The following is a 21,124-nucleotide window of genomic DNA, read 5'->3' on the forward strand; positions in this document are numbered from 1 at the left end:
GTCCATTGAATTGGATTGAGAATAAGCAAAATTCCATTGAATTGAATGGGTCACTCATGGAATCAGGGAGTACCCTGAGTGGGAAGGGAGCCATCGAGTCCAGCTCCTGGGCCTGCACAGACACCCCAAAATCCCACCCCATGCATCCCTGGCAGCACTGTCCAAATGCTCCTGGAGCTCTGGCAGCCTCGGGGCTGTGCCCATTGCCTGGGGAATGTTCAGCACCCAGGACTCTCTGGGGGAAGAACCTTTTCCAGATACCCACCCTAAACATGCCCTGGGCACAGCTCCAGCCGTTCCCTGGGTCCTGTCCCTGTCACAGGGAGCTGTCACTGCCGCAGAGTGCCCCGTCCCGTGTCACACCAGGCCCACACGGAGGAGTTCAGTTCAGTTTTATTTTCCACTGTAACGGATTTCGAATGATACATCATGCAGTCTGCCAGTGTATCCATCCATCTCCGACAGAACTTCAGCACGAAGATAAAAAGATTTCTCTCCACGGGCTGGGGGGAGGAGGAGGGTTCAGGTCTGCTATCAAGAGTTTAATACAGTTCAGCATCATTTGATGCAATGGCAAAAAAAATTTCCCCTTGTTACCAGCAAAACGTGTCCACCATTTATTTCTTTTTTTTTTTTTCCTAAATTGAACACTACTGTAAAGATACATAGAGCCCAGAGAATACACATCTGCAGTACACGTTACACACTTTACAAACTAGACAGGTATAAATCTACAGACTGCCTCAGCCCCGTGGCTCCCCCACAGCCAGCGGGGCGGCCCTGCCGGGTGGTGGAGCGGTGTTGCCATCCTGCACAGCGGATGGTGCCGGTGCACGGCGCGGTTCCTACAGGCACAGTGAGGACAAAAGTCAAAGCAAGGGGAGATTCAGATTATCCTGCCCATTTGTTTTCCCTTTTTCCCCATGGAGGAGTACTTCAGCCGTGGTTACGTGAGGTATTTCTCCTCCAGCAAGGGGAATCTGATGAGCCCTTTTCCTTTTGGACCTTCATCACCGTTTGGTTTAAACATTTCTTCAAATAAAACCACATTCAAATTAAAATTCTTGATTTTGTTTGTTCTCAAGCCAGAGGGCAGGGATAGATGGGATATTGGGAAGGAATTCTGTGAGGGTGCGCAGGCCCTGGCACAGGGTGCCCAGAGAAGCTGTGGCTGCCCCTGGATCCCTGGCAGTGCCCAAGGCCAGGTTGGACAGGGCTTGGAGCAGCCTGGGATAGTGGAAGGTGTCCCTGCCATGGCAGGAGGTGGAATCAGCTGATCTTTAAGATCCCTTCCAACCAAACTATTCCATGATCCTACAATTTATACAGATTTCAGGCAAATGTGCATCTTAGCCCATCAGGCTTTATAAAGTGGAATTGAAAAGCTACTCAAGGCTCTGTGGGCAGGAATTGTTGTAGCAAAAATTTTTTGTGACTTACTTTTAAGTCACAGTATATTCAGGATAATCCAACTCTCACCCTTGTTGAGTTTAATACAAAACTTAAAAATGCATCAGCCAAGGTCTTTCCAAGCTTAAAACTTTCCTTGCTTTCCAGAAAACAAGTCGATGAAACGCGAACTCAAGGACAAACACAAGATATTTGAACATATCATTAAGAGAAGATCAAGTGAGCCAGAAATACTTTTTAATCACTAGCAAAAAGAACAATATGCACTTTAGTTCCATCTGAAATCCGTTTTCCATTCGGGAATGGTATTTCCACCCCGATTTGTCCCATGCATGACATTTTTTAGATGTGAAATTCCATTTGCGCTGTACAAACCACAACTTTAAAAATGAGCCTGGAATAAATAGAACACAACACTCAAAGAGCAAAGAAAGGAAGAGGGGGTCAGGAAACAGCAAGAGACAGGTTCTGATCTCTGCAGAGCAGATGTGTGGTTTTCCTTTCCAGATATAAAATGTGAAAGCCTTAAAAATGGTACAAAAGTTGAATATACAACACGCGACACAAACTGAAGTTGCCCAATTAAAATAGGCTTCGAAACTAAAAATTGATACAAGCAGAGTATGTTCAACTGAGAATTCATAATTTCCAATCATTAAATACCTTAGGTATTTAATTCTGAGGATTTTAGCCTAAGGCATCTTTGGGGCGTTTCTGAAAGCCCTCCTGCAGTGTTGGTGTAGAAGTGAACTTGGAGAAACTTCATCGTTTTCCTGCTGGTGGCACTGACTGCCTGATCAGCACCAGCACGAGGAAGAGATGTCCATGTTCACTTATCCCTCAAGCTGCAGGAAGCTGTCCCCCAAAAATTCCTGGTGATGCCTTGAGGAATCCAGACCTTTTTGTTGTCACGAATGCTGCATTTACAATAGAATTCCATACCTTGTGAGAGACACAACAGGAAGTTTGCCTACAATACAAAACTGTCGACAGCAAATAAGCGTGGGATCTCTTCCTAGAACCAAAACAAGAGGATTATTAATTCCTAGTAGAAACCTCAGCTCTGACCAGCTGGTAAGATAGCACAGAGTAGTTCTGAGTTAGTGATTTTATTAAAGATTGCATATGGCAAGTTCACAGTTCATTCTTCTGGCAGTGCACATGCACGTAACGAAAGAAAATATAAAACTTTGGAAAATACAAAATAAATTAAATACATGCAAATCTGCAACTTCATTAAATATGTTTAGCAAAATGCTCCCCCCAAATAGTGCAACATTAAAAAAAAACAAAAACAAAACCCAAAAAACAAAACCAGTTAAATTAAGTCCAACTTACTTTGCAACACCCTAATTTCAGTAGAAAAAAATATCTAAAGTCAACTCACAATCTTCCAAAACGCTCTATGGAACTGAAGAGTTCTATACCTACACATTCAGAAATTTAAAAAAACCTCAATCAATCTCAAATTAAAGAAGAGCAAACGTCTGCAAAAGAAGACCAGAGGGCTACGCTCGGCCGGAGCCTTCCTGGAATCCCGGCTTCCGGGAGTCCCACCTGCCCCGGGAGATGTGGAGGGAGGAGGAGGAGGAGGAGCAGGAGCAGCACCTTCTGCCTGCCAGCAGAACCTTCCCAGAGCAATTCCAGTGCCCCCTTGCTGGGAAGATGGAAATTTGCTGTCTGAGAGATCCAAGGAAGGCTTCTCCTTACCTCTGGAGCACGAGCAGACCTTCCATAGGATGAGTGGATATAGTTGCTTAGAAAGACATTCCCTTCCCCTGGCAATGTGCTCCTCACATCCCAGCAAAAAAATTCCCAAATTTGTTCTACAAAGGACAGCTCGAGTGGACAACTCTCACCTCCTTCTGGATTTTTTAAGGAACGGTTTGGGGGATTTCGCTTTCCTTTGTTCTGGTAGGGGACTGTTCCCTCCGGGATCTGAATTCTGGTGTGAACAGATCAGGACTTGTTTGGGGAAAGGGGGAGGGGGGAGGTGCTTGTTGGATTTTCCAAGGCAAGATTTCCACAGCATTCTGAAAGCCTTCCAAACTTCCTAGGGAACAACGCTCACAGACACATGGCTAAGCCATCCCACTTCAGGAAAACCTGCCACTGTAGGGAGAACTACGAGGAAATAGGAGCTTAATTTTAAAATAGGTCACACAGATAAATTCATGGAACTACCAAACTTCAAATCCTAGGTCTATACTAACAGATTTCTCTGCATCCCGTTTGTTCTTTACCAGGTACTGCAATAAAGGTTATTTTATACAGTCCAAAGATTTTTTTTTTTAAATCAGGATATTACAAATGGTTCTTTGGGGAAATTTCCTTCTGAAAATGTTAAGCAGTAAAATTAAACCACATAGCAGCACATTTTCATCCCCTAAAAATATAAAATAATATGTATATTATACAGGAAATCAGTCATGACAGAGCACAATCACCTGCCTTTGATGGCACTTAGTCATTGAATAATTAATTCCTTGATGCCAGAAGTTGGGAATTACCGATGCCAATGGAGGACTTGGAAAAAAAAAAGCATCACTCTGAGTGGAGAAGCCCCAACCTAAGCAGCGCCAAGGGGTCGTGGAATTCGGAGTGGCAGACTCCCTATCATCCTGACTGAGGTGGGAATGTTCCAGACGTCGTACAAGGATCTGGAGGAGCTGAGCTGGACACTTCTGTACACGTGGAGATCCTACGAAGCTCGGAGTACCTGGAGCGGGGCGTCGCCGATGGCCGTGGGAAGCGCAGGATGGACAGGACGTGGACCAGGTTGGAGAGGGGCAAAAAAGAAACTAATGTGACTTAATGACAGTCCTTAACATGCTAAGTGGAACTGACCTGCCAGAGAGAGCAAGACAGGGAAGGACAGTTAGTGGATTTGGGGGATTGGAAAGCAGAGCACACAAACTGGACGGGCAGCAAACAAAGCGATGAATCCCGAGTCACATTAAAAAAAATATGGAATTTGGGTCTCACAGACAGAATGAACCAACTCTCCTGATGGAATTTCCTCTCTGCCACCTGTAGCCTGGAATTATGTCTCACCCAAACACCATCTGAAGGTCTAACTTTTTTTTTACTCTTTAATTTTCTGTTCCTTTGATGGGATTTTTCTCTTGGCTTGTTGGATGTGCTGAAGAGCTGGTGTGTGTTTATCTCACGTGATAAGGGAGGAAAGCAACAGCAGTGGAGTTCGAAAATTATAAATCAAAGGGATGAAAAAATACAAATCCAAACCCATCCTTCTGTTCTTTGTCTCCTAACAGAGATATTTTCCTGATATATAAGTGTTTACAGAAATACCTAAAATGTTTTTTATATAGTATATGATAATATTATAACAATATACTTTATCATTTCATATATGCACATCAGACGAACGCATTTTATTAAATCCCACATTTCTTTTTCTTCCATCTGCTGGGTTAATCAATCATAACCACTGACCAGTCGAACAGAACTAAGTGTCTTTTATCTTTATGGTGAATAATGAATGAACACAAGATAAATCTCTCCTGAGCAAATGTTGAAATAGGAACCTCACTTTTATTTCGCTGCTGTTAAACGACTACAAAAGAAAGTTTTATTCTAATTCCAGCTGGGTAGAACTGCACCATTCCAAAGCACTTTCTGCAGAGCACAGGAATGTCTCAACAATAACCTGGAAATAATCTGGATGAAGTTTTCCCTTCACTGGTAGCACCTTTACTAACACCCTTACTCAGACCCCTGGCTTTCCATCCAAGCTCAGAATCCAGATTACTCAGATATTCCCAATTTTGGCAGCCAAACAGTTGGAATTTGCCAATAATCTTCTTAACCAAAGGACCAAAACTGAGGAGAATGGACCTTCTCCGATCACTTCCCAGCCTCTCCTGATTACATCTTCCACACTTATTTCTAGATATGAGCAAAGAATCAAGAACACTTAGTTTAAACAATTTAATTCCAACCTGTAGGGCTGCCATTTGGTTTTCAGATTTTTCCTAATTTTTCCAGAAACCGCAAGTCCGTTCACTTTATCCAGTTTCTCCTGAGATCTTCCATCTTCTTTTTCTCCAGCCTCATTTTCCCTGTTGCTCCTCTGCAACATGGCCTGAATCTGCTCAGCTCCACAGCCCTCTGATATAAACCTCAGCATCTAAAATATCTGGTGGGTGCTTTATGCCTCCTGATTGCTTTTTCTTGACTTCCACAGTCCTGTCTTGCTATTACAAACCCATCTAGTTCAAAGTGCGGTTATTTTATGGACAATTTTTATTTATCTACAGTTATTCACTTGATATGTGTGGCCTGTTTGAGTCTGACACTTCATTTCACAGCAGCTGGTAAATTAAAGGTGCATTTATTTGAGGCAGGAGGCAGCTTTTCCCCCTCAGAGTAGCTGTTACAATAAATGCTTAGAAATCTTTCACAAGGCTCTGTACCCCACTCTTTGCCTGGTCACAGAGGTGGGAATGCAACGAAGCAGATGGACAGAGGTACCTCACTTGTGAGATGGAAAAGCCAGTTTCAGACCAGAATGGACTGATGCACAAACCCTCTCAGCAAAGCCTTGCCCTAATTTATCCACACAGGAAACATGTTGCTGGAAGCTCATGGCAAACACAATGAGCAGGAACAATCCCCCAGCACAATAACAGCTTGAGTGTGGCGTGATGGATGCTTGGCATGCAAGCCTGACATGAAACATTCCCAAAAAAAAGCTAAAAACACCCAAGAACGCCTCGAGGAGACCACAGACCATGAAGACAGTTGTGAGACAGAATTGAACCTCAAGGAGGGCAAAAAGCCAGACTTGGAGGGACAACTTTGCTGTCCCCAGGCTGCTTTTCACAGCCACTCGCTGCCATCCGGCTTTTGGCATGTCTGTGGCATAAAGTGATCATCTAAAATAAGGCAGATAAAAAATCTCTCCAATAATGAGCATTTAAAGAAAGAAATGGGAGGATGGAGTCCATGGAACAGTCTCCTGGGAATATGCTGCTCATCTTTTGCTTAGGAGAAACTCTCAAGCCCTGGCAATGGAAGTAAAATATTTAGATTTTTTTTTTCATGAAGAGAACTAAGAGTGCAAAGTTGGCCAAATGGTGACACTAAAATTTGGAGATGTCTCTTGCTGCCACTGACAGCTGCTCTATCCCTGTCCCAGGCTGCAATATCCCAACATGGAAACACATCCATGGTACAGAAAGCAGAAGATGATATTGGCAGAAAGAACCTCTGGAACTGTATTTTTACTACATGAGTTTCACGCCTCTACGTGTGAACTTCAGATTTACCAGAGCAGTTTTTAAAAACTTTTAAGTGCTAAATCGTTAAAATAAAACCTCTCCCCAGCAGTTGGCAAAGCCTCTTAACAGGCACTCAGTGAGTGAGTGTTGTAATTATCAGCAAACAACTACTAAAAATAGAAAAAAAAATACTATGGGGTCTCCTAAAAGCAAGATTGAAATAAGAGAGAACTGAGTGATCAGTGGGAGAAGAGGTAAGTTACTCTGGTCTTACCTCTCGTTTATTTGGTGTTGTGGTAGTAGCTGGAGTTGGACATCCCTCCCCCTCGGATGGCGTGGACGGCCGTCGGAGAAGACGCTGGGTAGTGACCAGGGCGGATGGGCTTGGCTGCAGAGGGAAAGGAGGGACCAGACAGACATTTTAGCTTTCACATTTTAGCTTTCCACCTCACCTTCTCCTCCAAGGGAAACCTCATTGTTTCCCAACTCAGAGCTGTGCTTGCCAGAGTGGTTTCTAACCCAGCTCTGCAGAACACAGCATTCCCTGCCATGGCCAACAACAAATACACCCATTTTCCTGGTGGCAGAGCCCTTCCCACGCATTTGCAGGATCTGCAAAGATGATGGACTGTCTAACAACAGAGGGAAGTCACTTGGTGGGCAGTGAGGCACTTTTTATGTCAAATTTACACCATTCCAGAAGATAGCAAGACAAAGCTTGGATGGCTCCCTACAAGAGGAAGCATTCAGGAGGTAACACTTTGGACTTAATCACTTAACCACTCAGGACTTAATACCCCAATATTGTCATCTCCATCTAAACTATTCTCCTTTAGCAATCCCAATAAATCATTCCAAGAATTGCCCCATCCGTTGTGTGCACACATTACATTGTGCCTCAGAGGTATATCAATATCTGAATGACAAAGGAAGATTTTTTTGTAATTAAATCACATGGAGGACTAATCAGGGGGAAAAAAAAGAAAGGGATGAGGTCCAGAAAGGCAAGGAAAGAATGAAAGCAGAGAGAGAGCGTGTGGGGGGAGGAGGAGGAAGAAAGTGAGCGACTAATTTAAGGAGACAAGTTTTCAGGTCACTAGAAGGGCACACAAGACCCATTATGCCCTTTATTTACGCAGTGAAACAGCAGAGCCTCTTTAAACTCGAGGTGGGGCAGATTCCATAAGAAAGTGAGGCCTTTGAAGATTCCTGTGCAGCGAAGGAGAAGCAGCCCCTGTGTTTTACTCCCTCCACTCAACCCCCAGCAACCAGCCCAAGCTTAAAGCATGTGGGCAGCCCCTTTAGCTCCATGTCCTCACCAATTTGGGCGGAGTGTGCTCTCCGGGCCATGTTTTTGGCTCTCACGGCCTCCTTAATGCGATCCACCTCCTGCTGGTAGCGCTTGCGGTCGCGCATGGCGTTTTCCTTGGCCTCCTTCAGTGCACTCTCCAGGGCCTTAACTCTCTCTGCCGTAGCTCGAAGGCGTTTCTCCAGCTTAGGAAGCTCGCAACGAAGATCTGCATTATCACGTACCAGCTGCGGGGAAAGCAGTTCAAAATACGAGGAGGTCAAAAGAAAGGGGCAAAAATCTCCTCAGAGAAATGGCGGGAAAAGTCCCCTCACAAGGAAGGAGAAAACGCCGCCTGTTGCTCTCCACGCCTCGTGTACTAAAATTAAACAGGTTTCTTCCAGAAATGAACGTAAAAAGCTTAGATTAATGAGAAATTTAGAACGTCCTGAGCTGGAATGGACCCACAAGGTCAAAAGAAAGGGGCAAAAATCTCTCCTCAGAGAAACGGCAGGAAAAGTCCCCTCACAAGGAAGGAGAAAGAAAACACCACCTGTTTGCTCTCCATATCCTCGTGTACTAAAATTAAACAGGTTTCTTCCAGAAATGAACGTAAAAAGCTTAGATTAATGAGAAATTTAGAATGTCCTGAGCTGGAACAGACCCACAAGGATCAAGTCCAGCTCCTCACTGCACACAGGGCACCCCAACAACCCCACCCTGTGTCTGAGAGCGTCGTTCAAGCTCAGTTTTGGTCACAAAATTCACTTATCTGGCTGAGGAGTGATATTCGTTAAAATTGTCCAGAAAGATCAAAGACAAACAGAGTTTATTCCATTCAACAAGATTCCTGATCCTGAAAGTGAGGACTCCTGGACCAACCCTGCCACTGCAGAGTCCTCGACAGCCAGATTTGCTTCTCTACACTTCAAAAACTGCAGCAGAAACTCTGCATTTCCTCAGAACACAGATATATCCAGGATTTTGCAAATCCTTGATCACCTCATTATTTTAAAATAATAATGCTTGAATATGTGTTACAGACAACACTGGGGATCACCCCAAATTCATCAATTCCAGTGGTTCTGATGTGTTCACCTGGGTGTTCCCTACTCAGCCATGTGGGAAAATTGGGAATTTCACTAAGAAATCACTTTCAGGCCTGTAACTATAAATATAACGATTGTATGCAACTTTGAATTCGTGCACTTCCTCAGTTTAATATGAACCCGAGCGAGGTCTATCAATTATCCAAATCACATCTGACTTCCCATGCAGCAACAGCCAAGAGAGGATTGATTTTTAATAAACGCAAAACTGATGCAAACGGGCAGAAAATCCAGCGCAATTTCTACTGAACAGATTACACCACTGCTGGAAGTCAACAGAAATCTGCTCCAAAAGAGTGACTCTCCCTTTTCTGGAGAGAAAAGTGAATTAACAACCACACTAATAACACAGCAAAGCAACAGCATGTCCTGACATTCACACGTTGTTTAACAATCAGAGCATTTTACACCTGCTGGGCCAGGCGTAGTGCTGCAGAATATCACAAACAAGCTAAAAAAACATTGTCACAATGTGATTTTTCTGCAAGTGCTGAGTTTCTGTTGTGTGAAATAGTTATGATACAAAATCCAAGCAGGGTGGTATCAAGTACAATGTCACTTTTCCCCTCTAAGTTTCCTACAAGATGTGGATTCCAAGTTGATTTTGAGTAAATACACGCAAATGAGAGCTATAAAAAATCCATATTTGAAACCCAGCAGATGCATGAAACGAGTGCAAAAAAAAGGCAAAATGGTAAAAGAAAAACCACTCTGAACATGTCCCAGTTTCCACATTTAGAAAGTAGGTCTTTAAACCATCTGTTCCCTGGGAATTTCAAAACCCCAAACCTTAGCGGACACTTGTCACAGTCCAGCACTTCCTGCTCTTTTGGCACTTCCACAGGAATAATTAAAGCAAATCTGGGAGTGTGGGTTACTAATACAGCTTCAGGAGAGTGCAGTGCACAGTGTTGTGTCACTGCTCAAAAAAGAAATCAAAACAGCTTTGGTGTTTTGTGTTGTGCACCTGAACAGCGGGACACAGCTCCAACATACTGGGAGAGGAGATTTTAGGGAGAAAACTTTCCCTGGGAGGGTGGGGAGGCCCTGGCACAGGGTGCCCAGAAAAGCTGTGGCTGCCCCTGGATCCCTGGAAGTGTCCAAGGCCAGGCTGGATGAGGCTTGGAGCAGCCTGGGATAGTGGGAGGTGTCCCTGGGCATGGCAGGGGTGGGAAGGGCTTTAAGGTCCCTTTCCAACCCAAACCATTCTGAGATTCAGTGAAACTGAAATTCCATGAAGGAGGGAGGACACAGACATGGATAAGCCCAGAAATGACCAACCTCAGCACCCCAGGGAGGCACCAGCCCTTCAGCTGCACACAAAAGCCAAATTCCATTGTTTTCAGTGAAAACTTTGCTGGCTGAATCCACTCCAGTCACCTCCAAGGTGCCTCTGAGCAGCTTCAGGCCAGGAGTCAAATTGGGGATGCACAATCCATCCAGAAAACAGCTATTTTTAAGCATTTCTTTGTGCCAAAAGAGATCTATTTTTACAGAAAAACAGTAATTCCTTATTTACCACATTCCTAGAAGTACAGGGAGTGGGAAGAGCAGCTCTAACACCAACTCCTAATGCCAAGGAGTTTAGTAGGTATTTTTTCCCTCAGACAGCACAGGTTACCTTCCAGAATTATCCTTGCAAACATTAAAAAAGTGCATTTTTTGATGGAAGGAGGGAAAGGGAGCCTTTACCTGTTTGTGAACCTTTGTAAGTTGTTCCAGGTTGTTCTCAAGAAAGGAAATTTTCTGCTTCTGCGCAGCACTTCCACCTCCATCATCACTGTCCAGTTCAACACTCTGCACACAAAATTGCAGCACTCACCAAAGCCAGGCACAAACTCAAGGGGAAGTTCAGCTCTTTGGGAAATCTGAGCCCCCCAAAAGCAGAAAAATCTTACAGAGCCCCAAATTTAAAAGAAATTATTGTAACTCTTTGGCTGATATTTAAGAATTACATTGCCCCTTACACAAAATCCAAGCTATTTTTACTGAGTAATTATGGGGGGATCCTGAATAGGAAAATCAAGTTATACTAAATAATTTCTGAAGTTCAACAGCTTTGAGAATTTTGCAGCTGAACTGCACTGGATGAGTTCATTCCCAAAACCACCAAAACTTGTCCTTAACAAATTACGACCAAATAAAGTTGATATTCATCAGGAAAGTTTTAATCTTGTTTCTCATTGCTACTAAAAAAGACATTATCCCATTTTGTAAGAGCATGCACTAAAGGCTTCCACCAAATCACAAGACAACTGCAAAAAAAGGAGAAGATTTGGGTTTAAAAGAGTAGAGTTTTACTTTTTTAACGCGGGTGGTAAGATCCTGGACAAACAGTTTGCGCAGATTGTGAAGAGTCTGAAGTTCCCTTGCCTGGAATCAAAATAATAAAACAATAATTTTAAAAACCCCACAAATTACTAGGACAGCAGATACTCTGGTGTAAAAGGCCTCCTTGGATCTGAGTTGGTAACAGGAGAAAAGAGCTCTGGATTCTCTCTCTAGGAATCACCTGGACCCACCCCGAATGCCACAAAATAAACCCCATCCAGCCATAAAACCATACTGAAGGAAACAACTTCTCCAAAATCAGTAAAAGCAACCTTTTTAAAATTTTAATGTAGGCAGTTCAAAGCTGTTCACTCAAAAATTAAAATATATATCACCAGGGTATACAGATAGAGGGGGAAAAGCTGAATAAAGTGTCATTAAGACCTACCACTGTTTCCTCCAGCCCTTTAAGGTCTTCTCTTGCTTGTTCCCTTTTATCATTAAGGAGTCTGGAAAGATCACAACATGGAACACAAATCAATCATATTAAAACAGGGGAGAACCAACCAGCATCCACTTGGAGCAGCACATCTGCAGGAGGGAGCAAACTGTACGTCTCTAATTGTGCTTCTGACTGCCCCAAATATCCAACTTTCTCACATGGAAGGGCTCAGCCACCACCTCCACCTTTGTGTCCACACACAGGATTTTTCTCTCTCATTCCCAGGAAAGGCTTTGACTCAGGCATCTGATCTATTACTTTTAAAAAAGCCCCAAAAATCAACAAAACCCCTCCCAAAAATTCCCAACTTCTTTCTTGCTTGTTTTGCTGTGCATTAAGGAATGAGAGGTTCAACACTTGCTGTGATACTTTATAAAATCAGAGCTCTAATAAACTCTTTTTGGCAAGTATCAAAGCCACTATTGGCATGGTATGAAAACAGAGAGTATTTGGTAATTATTTATTAGTTCCTGCTGGCTTTGCTGCTGAAATGATATTTTCAGTGTGAATATTCCAACACAAATCCCTCTCCCTAAGCACATTTTCTATGGACACATGAAGAGGCACGAGGTTCAGGGATACCAGATGAGGAAACTGTGGACTTACATGAGTTTTTCCAGTTTCATTTCTCTTTCCTGGTCCTCAATTTTTAATTTATCATAATCAGCACTCAGCTTCTCCTGTTCCAGCTGCAGCTTCTGGTTCATACTGGAAATGTGAAAGGGAAAGTCAGCACAGCTCAGCCTGAGCCCCAGGAGGAAGGGAGGATAAATCTCCACAAACAAAATGGGACTGGGCAGAGAAAAAGTAAAGCTGTAACTCTCTACTGGAAAACTGTGAAAGAAATCAAGCATAAAGAACCTGAAGGACATTGTTTTAAAATATTGGAGAGCTAAATTCAGTGGTTTTTTTTCCTTTGCCTTAAAGGACACAAAGTGTTGTTGGCATCTTTCTGTCTTGCTTCCTCATTTCCCTACAATTAATCTTTGGCCATAAAATAAATACGATAAAAGAATGCCCAGATTTTAGAAAAAGAAGAATACAGGAGCAAAACATAACAGAGTCACACTGGCATGTGAGCAGAAGATATAAAAACGCCTGAAAATGGGAGCTGTTTGAGTCACCCAGACTCTGAGAAGGTCTGGGGCAGGACTGGCCGCCGTGAGAGGATCTCAAACCCTTCCTGGGGACATGGAACCATGTTCATGGTGGCTGAACTCAATGACCTTAAAGGCATTTTTCCAACCCAAATGATTCCATGATCCTTTAAAACCTGCTCTCCTCCAAGCTCCTCTCACCCACTGACCTGCAGGTGCAATACTACTCTTTTTTTTTTTAACTCTCCATAATTTTATGGCCTTGTTAAAGCTCCCCAATAAAGAATTAGGCACTGTAATCCACCCTGAAAAATAATTACAGGGTTGGCTGCTGCATGTAAGGACAGAACTTCCAAAGAAACATCAGTCAAATCTGACAAAACCAACCCCAAACGAGCCCAGGACTGAAGAAGGGATGAAGGGGCTGAACATACTCCCTGATTTCATCAATTATTTTCTGCTTCTCTTCGATTTCATCCCTCAGCCTGGACAGCTGCTTCTGGTGGGCTTCCCTGTGGCTCTCCATCTGCTGCTCCAGGGCCTTCTGCAAACACCAGAGCCAGGAATCAGACACAGATCCAGGGACACACAGCTCCCTCTTACCCAGCCTCTAGATTGGAGAGAAAACTACCAAATCCATTCAGGAATCTGCCTGCCATTTCCTGCTGTAATCACAAAACTCTGTGTCTACTCATCCAAGCGTTTAATTCAGTTTTTAGCAACAGATGTACAACAATTCTGACTCATTTTCTTGCAAAAACTACCACACAAAAACCCAGGGCTTGGCCACAAATGGCACTGATTTGACACCAATCCTCTCTTATTTCCCCTCTTTATTCCCCCAGGAAAAGACATGCACAGCTCTACCTGTGGCAGAAGTAAAACCCAAACCTCTGGGAGCTGTTTATCTACAGCCCTGCTATTGAAATTGTTCCTTAAATTTAAATTCTAGGAATAAATATGCCTCGAGCAGCAAAAAAACCTCAATGTATCTCTTTAGATTGCTAACAAAAGATTCGCTTTTTTCCCCTCAGAGCTGTAAGGTACAACCACTTTAATCACAACTGATTTGATCACTTTACAACTGCTTTAATCACTTAAAATTTTTATCATGGAGGCAAAAGTTCTGCAGTCTACAAACCTCTATCACTATCCTCATAAAACTGCATTTTTCCTTCTCTGCAATTTGCAACCCCATCGAAACAACTCATTATTGCAAACACTGCTTTGCTTTCCAAAGGAAAAATACCAGAAAACAGGTTTATATATTTTATTGTTATTTCCAGGAGATAATCAGAATTCCAGCCAAACTTCAGGGAAGTAGCCTCTTTTAAAATCAAATTTATAACTACCTAAATGGATATTAACCCCAGTAGCCTCATTCACTACTGAGCAAATTGACTTTCAGCAGAGCTCCACCAGCAAAAAATGAGTGTAACATAGAGGTGAATCAATGTAATTTTTGGTCACGTGAACAGGAAGACAAAATTCCACCCCAATGAACAATCTCACCACGAGATTCCCTCAAAATTTCCACTGTGCCAAGCTACCTTCATCTCCTCTGCATCCTGGAGCCGTGTCAGGTGTTCCTTCTCCTTGTCCTTGAAGCTGACTTCGTGCATTTTTTCTGTTTAAAGGTGGAGACAGTTTTAATTTTAAATTTTAAATTTAAATTTTAGATCTTTAAATAAATTTAATTTATTCCAGGAGATGGAATAAAGATTCTGTTCTAACAGTACAGGAGATGATAAAATTTTTTAAAAAATAAAAGCCTTGTCCCCACCTGCTCCGCCCTCAGTCAGGGAAGATCTGCTTTTGATACACACACATTTTTCACATTAAGTTGGAGGGGGAAAACCAAGCAATCCTTAAAATGAAGTCAGCTGGGAGCTGGGAAAGACACAACTTGTGCACATCTGAGGGAAGCAGCTTTGTTTGGAATGGGGCAGGGGGTTTGCCAGAGGGACAGCTGACATTTAGATAAATTCTTCTCCCAGAATTTTACAGAATACTTACTTAGCAAGGTCGATTGGTGCTGTTTGGTAAAGGATCTGGGTGGGGTTTTTTATAATTTTTCACATCATTAAAACACAAAACTGAGTCCATGAGACCCAAAGTTGTACCTTGAGCACGTAACTTGGCCAGCTCCTCGTTGAGGGAGTCCTGGGACTCCTCCAGCTGCCTCCTCTTCTGCTCCATGTTTTGCATGTAGTCTGTCAGGGACTTGATCTTTGCTTCGTGCTTTAAAGACAAGGAATAGCAGTGAGATGGGAGGAGCTGTGTCCTAGGAATTCAGGGAAAACTGTCCCACCCAAAGGAGAGAGAACAGAAAGACTTCCACATCCAGAGGTGATGACTGGGAGAGCACACAGCAAAATGTCTGGGAAGGAGCTAAGAGATCAAAGCAGGCTGTGTTTTTAGAGGTCACACTCAGTAGCCCACTTTGGAATTCAGGCAGTAATCCCAAAACGTCCCTGGAAGCTCCTGACTTGGTGTTGAGCAGATTTTTAAAGGCAGATGGACACCAGCCTTATGAGGTGCCTTTGGGATCTTCAACCTGCAGAAGCTCAGATCCACTCTCCCCAGCCCTCCTGATGATTTGGTTCTTGCCAATGACCTTCTGAGCTAGAAGGGATTACGGTTAAACAGAAACCAGCGAAGTTTGTAGTGAAAACATCCAAAAAGGAATTAAAATATTCTAATTTGGGGACAACAATTAAGATACTGTTTGGATTATTGCATCCTAATTAAAAAGCCACTGAAGTACCTGTGGCTCACCTTAAAGTTCACCTTGGCAGAGAGGGAGGAGACCTCTGGGTCGGTGGTGCTGAGAAGGGGAGACTTGGAGGAACAACCCTGAGCTGGAATTAAAATAGTTCCCCCACCTTCTTTGGCTTTTAACCCCAGGGAGGCCTCCACTGATGCCATGAAGATTTTTGCCTTTTCTTTTATACCTCTGTTATACCCCTGTTATACCTTTTTACAGCTTCTGTATTCTCAGTGCTTTTTCCCTACATTCTTGGACTTGTTTGTCAAGCTGAGAGACTCAACATTTTAGAAGCTTTGTAGCCAGGGATCAGTGTGCCCCAGACCCCAAGGTCCTCTCCAGAACACATTCTGTAAACCAAGATAGAACCATCCAGGGGAAGGCTCCTTGGGGAGGGGGGCTCACTTGAACCTCTCACTGGGGAATCTTTGATAGATCTGCTAATTAGTAAAGCCTATAATGTTATACCCAATGTTGGGGGAGGATTAGGATATACACTGGGGAAGAAGAAAGACACAGAGACACAGGGAAAGACTCGGCGGGGTACATCTTGATGCATATGACCTGGATGTGTGCACCTAAGGATCCTTAAGAATAAATACCAAGGTAAAATCCCTTTTCCCCTTCTAACTGTGTATGCCTCTTGATTTTAAGACCAGGAAAAGGCATCACCACAAGCACTCAGAAGGAAAACCTCCAAGATGCCAAGGCAGGAGATCGCCTGCTTGAGAGTTTTTCTGCTTGGTATCATTTTCAGTTTACATTTTTGGGCAGCCCATACCATGCAGTTTTAAGAATCACGCTTCCAGCTACAGCTTGATTGAGTAGAACTTAATAAAGACACTGTGCTGAAGGAAAAGGGGCTCTCCCTGCTCCAGGTGTGCTCAGGAAAACTGCTAGGGAATGAAATACAGGAAACTGGATCATGTCTTTCCCTTCCCATGGCCACTTCTGAGCAGGTGAGGGTGTCAGAGCTCTCAGCCTTTCTCCACAAGCATCGCTGCCTGGCCCTGCCACCCACTCAGAACCCCTCCTCCCACCTGGATTTCTATCCCAGAAAGTTTTCCATGTTATTTTGTAGCTTGCTGCCTGGTTTTCTTGGCAGCACACCCACAGAGCAAATCCGGGGAGCTGCCCAAAGGTTTGGCTCGTGAAAAATATGGTCAGTGATCTTTTAAAGTGATCCAAGATGCAAATTACAGAATCACAGAATGAACTAGGTTGGAAAAGATCTTTGAGATCATCAGATTCCTGGTGAGGAAACCACTGCAGGGAGGAATTTCAGTGCTATCCCACCAAACACATTTTGAGACCTACCGTAGGACACGACCTTGCCAGAGCTCAGGACAGGACCTCAGAACGTGCTGAGAAACACTCAGGGGGAGGAACGAGAGAAGAGAGGGCAAACAACAAAACACGCAAGAGACGACACTGCTCCGCTCCACAAGGCCCATGTCTCACTGCTGGCACACACATTCCACGGGGACGGAGGCTGGGAAGGCCACCAAAGCCCGGGAGAAGGCAGGAGCAGACCCACCTGGGAGATGAGGAGCTGGCAGGCCGCGAGCTCCCTCTCGCTGGCGTTCATCTTCCTGTTGGAGTCCATCTGGGCGCTCTCCAGCTGCTTGCTGCGGTTCACCAGCGACTTCACCTCCGACTTCATCTTGCTGATGTAGAGCCTGGCCATGGTGAACTCCTCCTCGATCACCCCGTTCACATCTGCCAACTGAGCACACAGGGGTTGCCAGCTGCTCACAGCCACAGCACCGAGAGCTTTTCCTGTTCTGGGAACTGGGCTGGAGGCTTGGTCTGGGATTTGGGATGGTTTTACAGGCCAGGTGTCATTTTAGAAAGAGTTTGGAGAAGGGGAGAAAGATGTTAATTATTGCATGGGAATTTCTGAGAACTTAAAACTCCTATTTGGAGGACAAAAAAAAATCAAAATTGGGATCTTTTCACAAAGCAAAGAGTGTTTATTATATTAAGGAGACATCTTCCTTCAGAATTTTTGATTTGATTTGTCCTCTTTTCTTGTATGTTTTATACATATATGTGAAGGGATATCAAACCGTTTACCAGGTATTAGGTTGGATTTCAGGGAAAGGTTCTTCCCCCAGAGGGTGCTGGGGCACTGCCCAGGCTCCCCAGGGAATGGGCACATTCCCAAGGCTACCAGAGCTCCAGGAGCGTTTGGACAATGCTCCCAGGCACAGGGTGGGATTTTTGGGGTGTCTGTGCAGGGACAGGAGCTGGACTTTGATCCTTCGGAGTCCCTTCCAGCTCAGGATATTCCACTGAGGAGCTGTGCAAGTTCTCCCTGAGCAAAAACACGGCCCAACTTCATCTGCTTCTCCCCTTTTCCCAGCACTGCCAAAGGGAAGGGAACATGTGCTGCTTCTCCTCCCAAAAATCCTGAAAAACAACAATTCTTCCAAAATTTTCAGTCCGCTCTGAAATTAGACACACTTGGAGAAGATGCTAATTGCCAACAAATTTGCAATTATTCCCCTAAATGCTCCTCAGTCTGGCCTGATTTCCACTGACAGCTGTCCCCTGAAGTGCTGACATCTCAGTTCCCATAAAAACTTGTACCAAACTGCCTCTGCCTCCATTTGCAAAGATCTCCTCTCCCAGTCCCTGCTCCTGCGGCCACCAGAGGCTGCTGTGACATCTCCAAAGGCTGGGATCTGCAGAACCACACGGACAGCAGGGACTGTGTCCTCTGCAGCAGGACAGGCTGGAGCTCCTGCTGACCCAAGGGGGCCTTGGCAGGACATCAACAAAAAAGCGAACTAAAAGTAACAAAAATGTATTGCAAGGAGTTTTCATACATCTCAAAAATGAACGGAGCCAGTTTTAAGCACTGCTACTTTTCATGTGGTTTCAAATGGACAAAGATGGCACTAACACCACCAGGGAGATCTTCCAGGCCATGGAAAGTTTCCATCACTGCCATTTATCAATGGCCATAGAAATATTTTCTCTGAAATCAGCATTTTGTTCATCTACAGATGTGACAAAGTGAGCAGCCACCTCCTCTGCTGAGGAGGCCACACAAAGGCAAATCTCAAAGCGGGGCTGACCAAAATTTGCACCAAGCTTCAGACCAAAAATTGGCCACCTCAGAAGCCAAATTTCACCCCGAAAGCTTTTTCAGATTCTGGGAATTCTGAGTCATGCCACCTAAGGAAGGAGTTGGGCTACGTGTGTATTGTTTTGGGGGGAACTCAGACCCCCCATTAAACAGTTCAGTGACTCCCAGGTGGGCTCTGGCCCCAAATACTGAGCTGGGAATAACTGTGGGAACTGTGAGCCAGCCAGACAAAGAGCTCTGCAGTGTCTTCCAGCGTGCTCAGCCAGGATTTACACAGAATGTCCTGGGAGAAGGACTGCTGGATCCACATATTCCACATCTACTGATGCTCCCAGGGCTGAAGCCAGGATGGGAGAGCTGGGGGTGTTCACCTGGAGAAGGGAAGGCTCCAGGGAGAGCTCAGAGGCTCTTGCAGGGCCTGAAGTAGCTCCAGAAGAGCTGGAGAGGGACTGGGGACAAGGCATGGAGGGACAGGACACAGGGATGGGTGGGATATTGGGAAAGAATTCCCAACTGAGAGGGTGAGGAGGCCCTGGCACAGGGTGCCCAGAGAAGCTGGATCCCTGGGAGTGTCCAAGGCCAGGTTGGAGCAGTCTGGGATAGTGGGAGGTGTCCCTGGCCCTGGCAGGGGATTTGGAACTGGATGAGCTTTAAGTCCCTTCCAAGCCAAACCCCTCTGGGATTCCCAGATTTGCTGGAGTGTTTTTCCCTGCAGGAGGAGCTGGGGAAAGCACAAAGCCCACTCACAGTTTTCACGTCGTTGGTGCCGATGATTCCCCCGATCTCCCCCAGGTCCTTGAGCAGCAGGTTCAGGATTTCCGTGGCTCTCTTCTTCTGGTGGTTACTGAGCTCCTGCAGCTGGCCCAGCTCCCTCTGGGTCGCTGTCAGGGCACTCTGGAAAGGTTTAAAACCAAGGGTTACCCTCCCCCCTGCAGGCTGGGCAGTTTTTGTGTGGCATTTTCCTCGTGCCTGCTGGCACAATGTACTGACACATCCAGTTCCACCTTGGCATAATCCACTTTCACAACTCACTTGCCACCAAAGGCTACTTTAGATCTATTAAATGTAGCAAATCCGCTAAGAATCTTATTTGCATAATACATCAAAGGAGGTTAATCACAGAGAAATAGGTATAGAGGGATAGAAAATTCAATTTTTTCCGATGGATTTCGTGGTAATCTGTTTTACTGAGGGAGATAACAAAGTCTTTAATGAAACAGAGCTGTTAACAACAGTTCCTTAAGTTGGTGTAATGAATTAAGGGAAAAGGATGCTTTAAGCTACTAAACCGGTCTTGATTTTCTTCAGATCACATTTTTCCCTTAAGATCAGGACACATCAGCTGAAAAAGCCGATTAATTTTTATCTGGTTCCTTCCTTGAGATCCCCTGGCTCCCTGTGAAATCCCTGCTCCGCCGCACAGAGCCCAGGAAACCACAAAATGCTGCCATTTGCATGAGGCAGATTTTCACAGCTTTCTTGGCAAAATACAGGTTTTAAATATCCAAAACACAGGATGGCCACTTCTCACATCCAGTTCCTTGCTGCAAGAGCTACAATCTGCCACCAACTTCCACGGAGCAGCTTCTGAATTACCTCAATTTAGTTGGTTAATTAATACAGGGAAGAGAGGGTGACACCAGCAGGTTTTTGGGAAGCCCTTGGGGAATGTTTAGGGAGCAAGGAGAGAAGCATAGGAAGAACAAGTTGCTCTTACACTTTTCTGTGCCAGCTCATCTGCCAGCTGCTCGTTGGTCCTTGTTTTGTCCTCCACTTCCTGGGATTTCTGGTCATAGTTGACAGCCAGCTCTTCAAGGGCTTGGAGCACCTCCTTCACTTCATCCTTGGCTGCCTCGTTCTCAATTTGGAGTCGGGTCAGCTCCTCCTGGATCTTCTCATAATCCCTTCTCGTGGAGGCCAGAAGCTGGGAAGGAATATCACAGCAGCATTAAGTGACCCAAAAACTCCTTCAAAAGACAACACTGGAAAGGGGAAAAACAGGCAAAGAGGGGGAAAAAGGGTGAGCACAAATCCTGTGTGCAGGAGGGGAGAAATCCTGAAAACAGCACCAATTCCAGCATAAACGTGTTTGGAGGAAGCACAAAAAAAGCTCTGAACTTCAACAACAAGAAAAATCTTCATCAAATCCTATTATGACCCAAGACTTGCGGCAGAGAAACTGATTTTAAACAGCATCAGAGCACCAAAGATGTTTCCTGCCCTCAATCCAGGGCTGCAGCTCAGACCAAAAAAATACCACAAAGTGAAATGTTTCAGCAGAGGCTCGGGGCTTTGAACTGAGCTGAGGGAAAAGGGCTCTCTGAGGCAGCCTCAAAGACCTTG

At 44.6% G+C, this 21,124-nt stretch overlaps 1 protein-coding gene across 1 annotated transcript in view; it reads right to left on the bottom strand.

Moving 5' to 3' along the window:
* Nucleotides 1-375: 375 nt before the first annotated feature.
* KIF5C (kinesin family member 5C) overlaps nt 376-21,124 on the bottom strand; it is a 67,025-nt gene continuing 46,276 nt past the window's right edge. Inside the window, exons 14-26 of the mRNA XM_039555116.1 lie at nt 20,499-20,705; nt 19,529-19,675; nt 17,225-17,413; nt 15,044-15,161; nt 14,471-14,547; nt 13,355-13,464; nt 12,430-12,531; nt 11,770-11,830; nt 11,352-11,423; nt 10,743-10,847; nt 7,973-8,189; nt 6,928-7,041; nt 376-4,257 (exon numbers count right to left, since the gene is read on the bottom strand). Coding sequence (XP_039411050.1) covers nt 6,935-7,041; nt 7,973-8,189; nt 10,743-10,847; nt 11,352-11,423; nt 11,770-11,830; nt 12,430-12,531; nt 13,355-13,464; nt 14,471-14,547; nt 15,044-15,161; nt 17,225-17,413; nt 19,529-19,675; nt 20,499-20,705 — 1,512 coding nt within the window. The 3' untranslated portion in view covers nt 376-4,257; nt 6,928-6,934. The remainder of the gene's footprint in view (nt 4,258-6,927; nt 7,042-7,972; nt 8,190-10,742; nt 10,848-11,351; nt 11,424-11,769; nt 11,831-12,429; nt 12,532-13,354; nt 13,465-14,470; nt 14,548-15,043; nt 15,162-17,224; nt 17,414-19,528; nt 19,676-20,498; nt 20,706-21,124) is intronic.

Source organism: Corvus cornix, chromosome 7, assembly GCF_000738735.6.
Source record: "Corvus cornix cornix isolate S_Up_H32 chromosome 7, ASM73873v5, whole genome shotgun sequence".
Classification (NCBI taxonomy): Eukaryota; Metazoa; Chordata; class Aves; order Passeriformes; family Corvidae; genus Corvus; species Corvus cornix.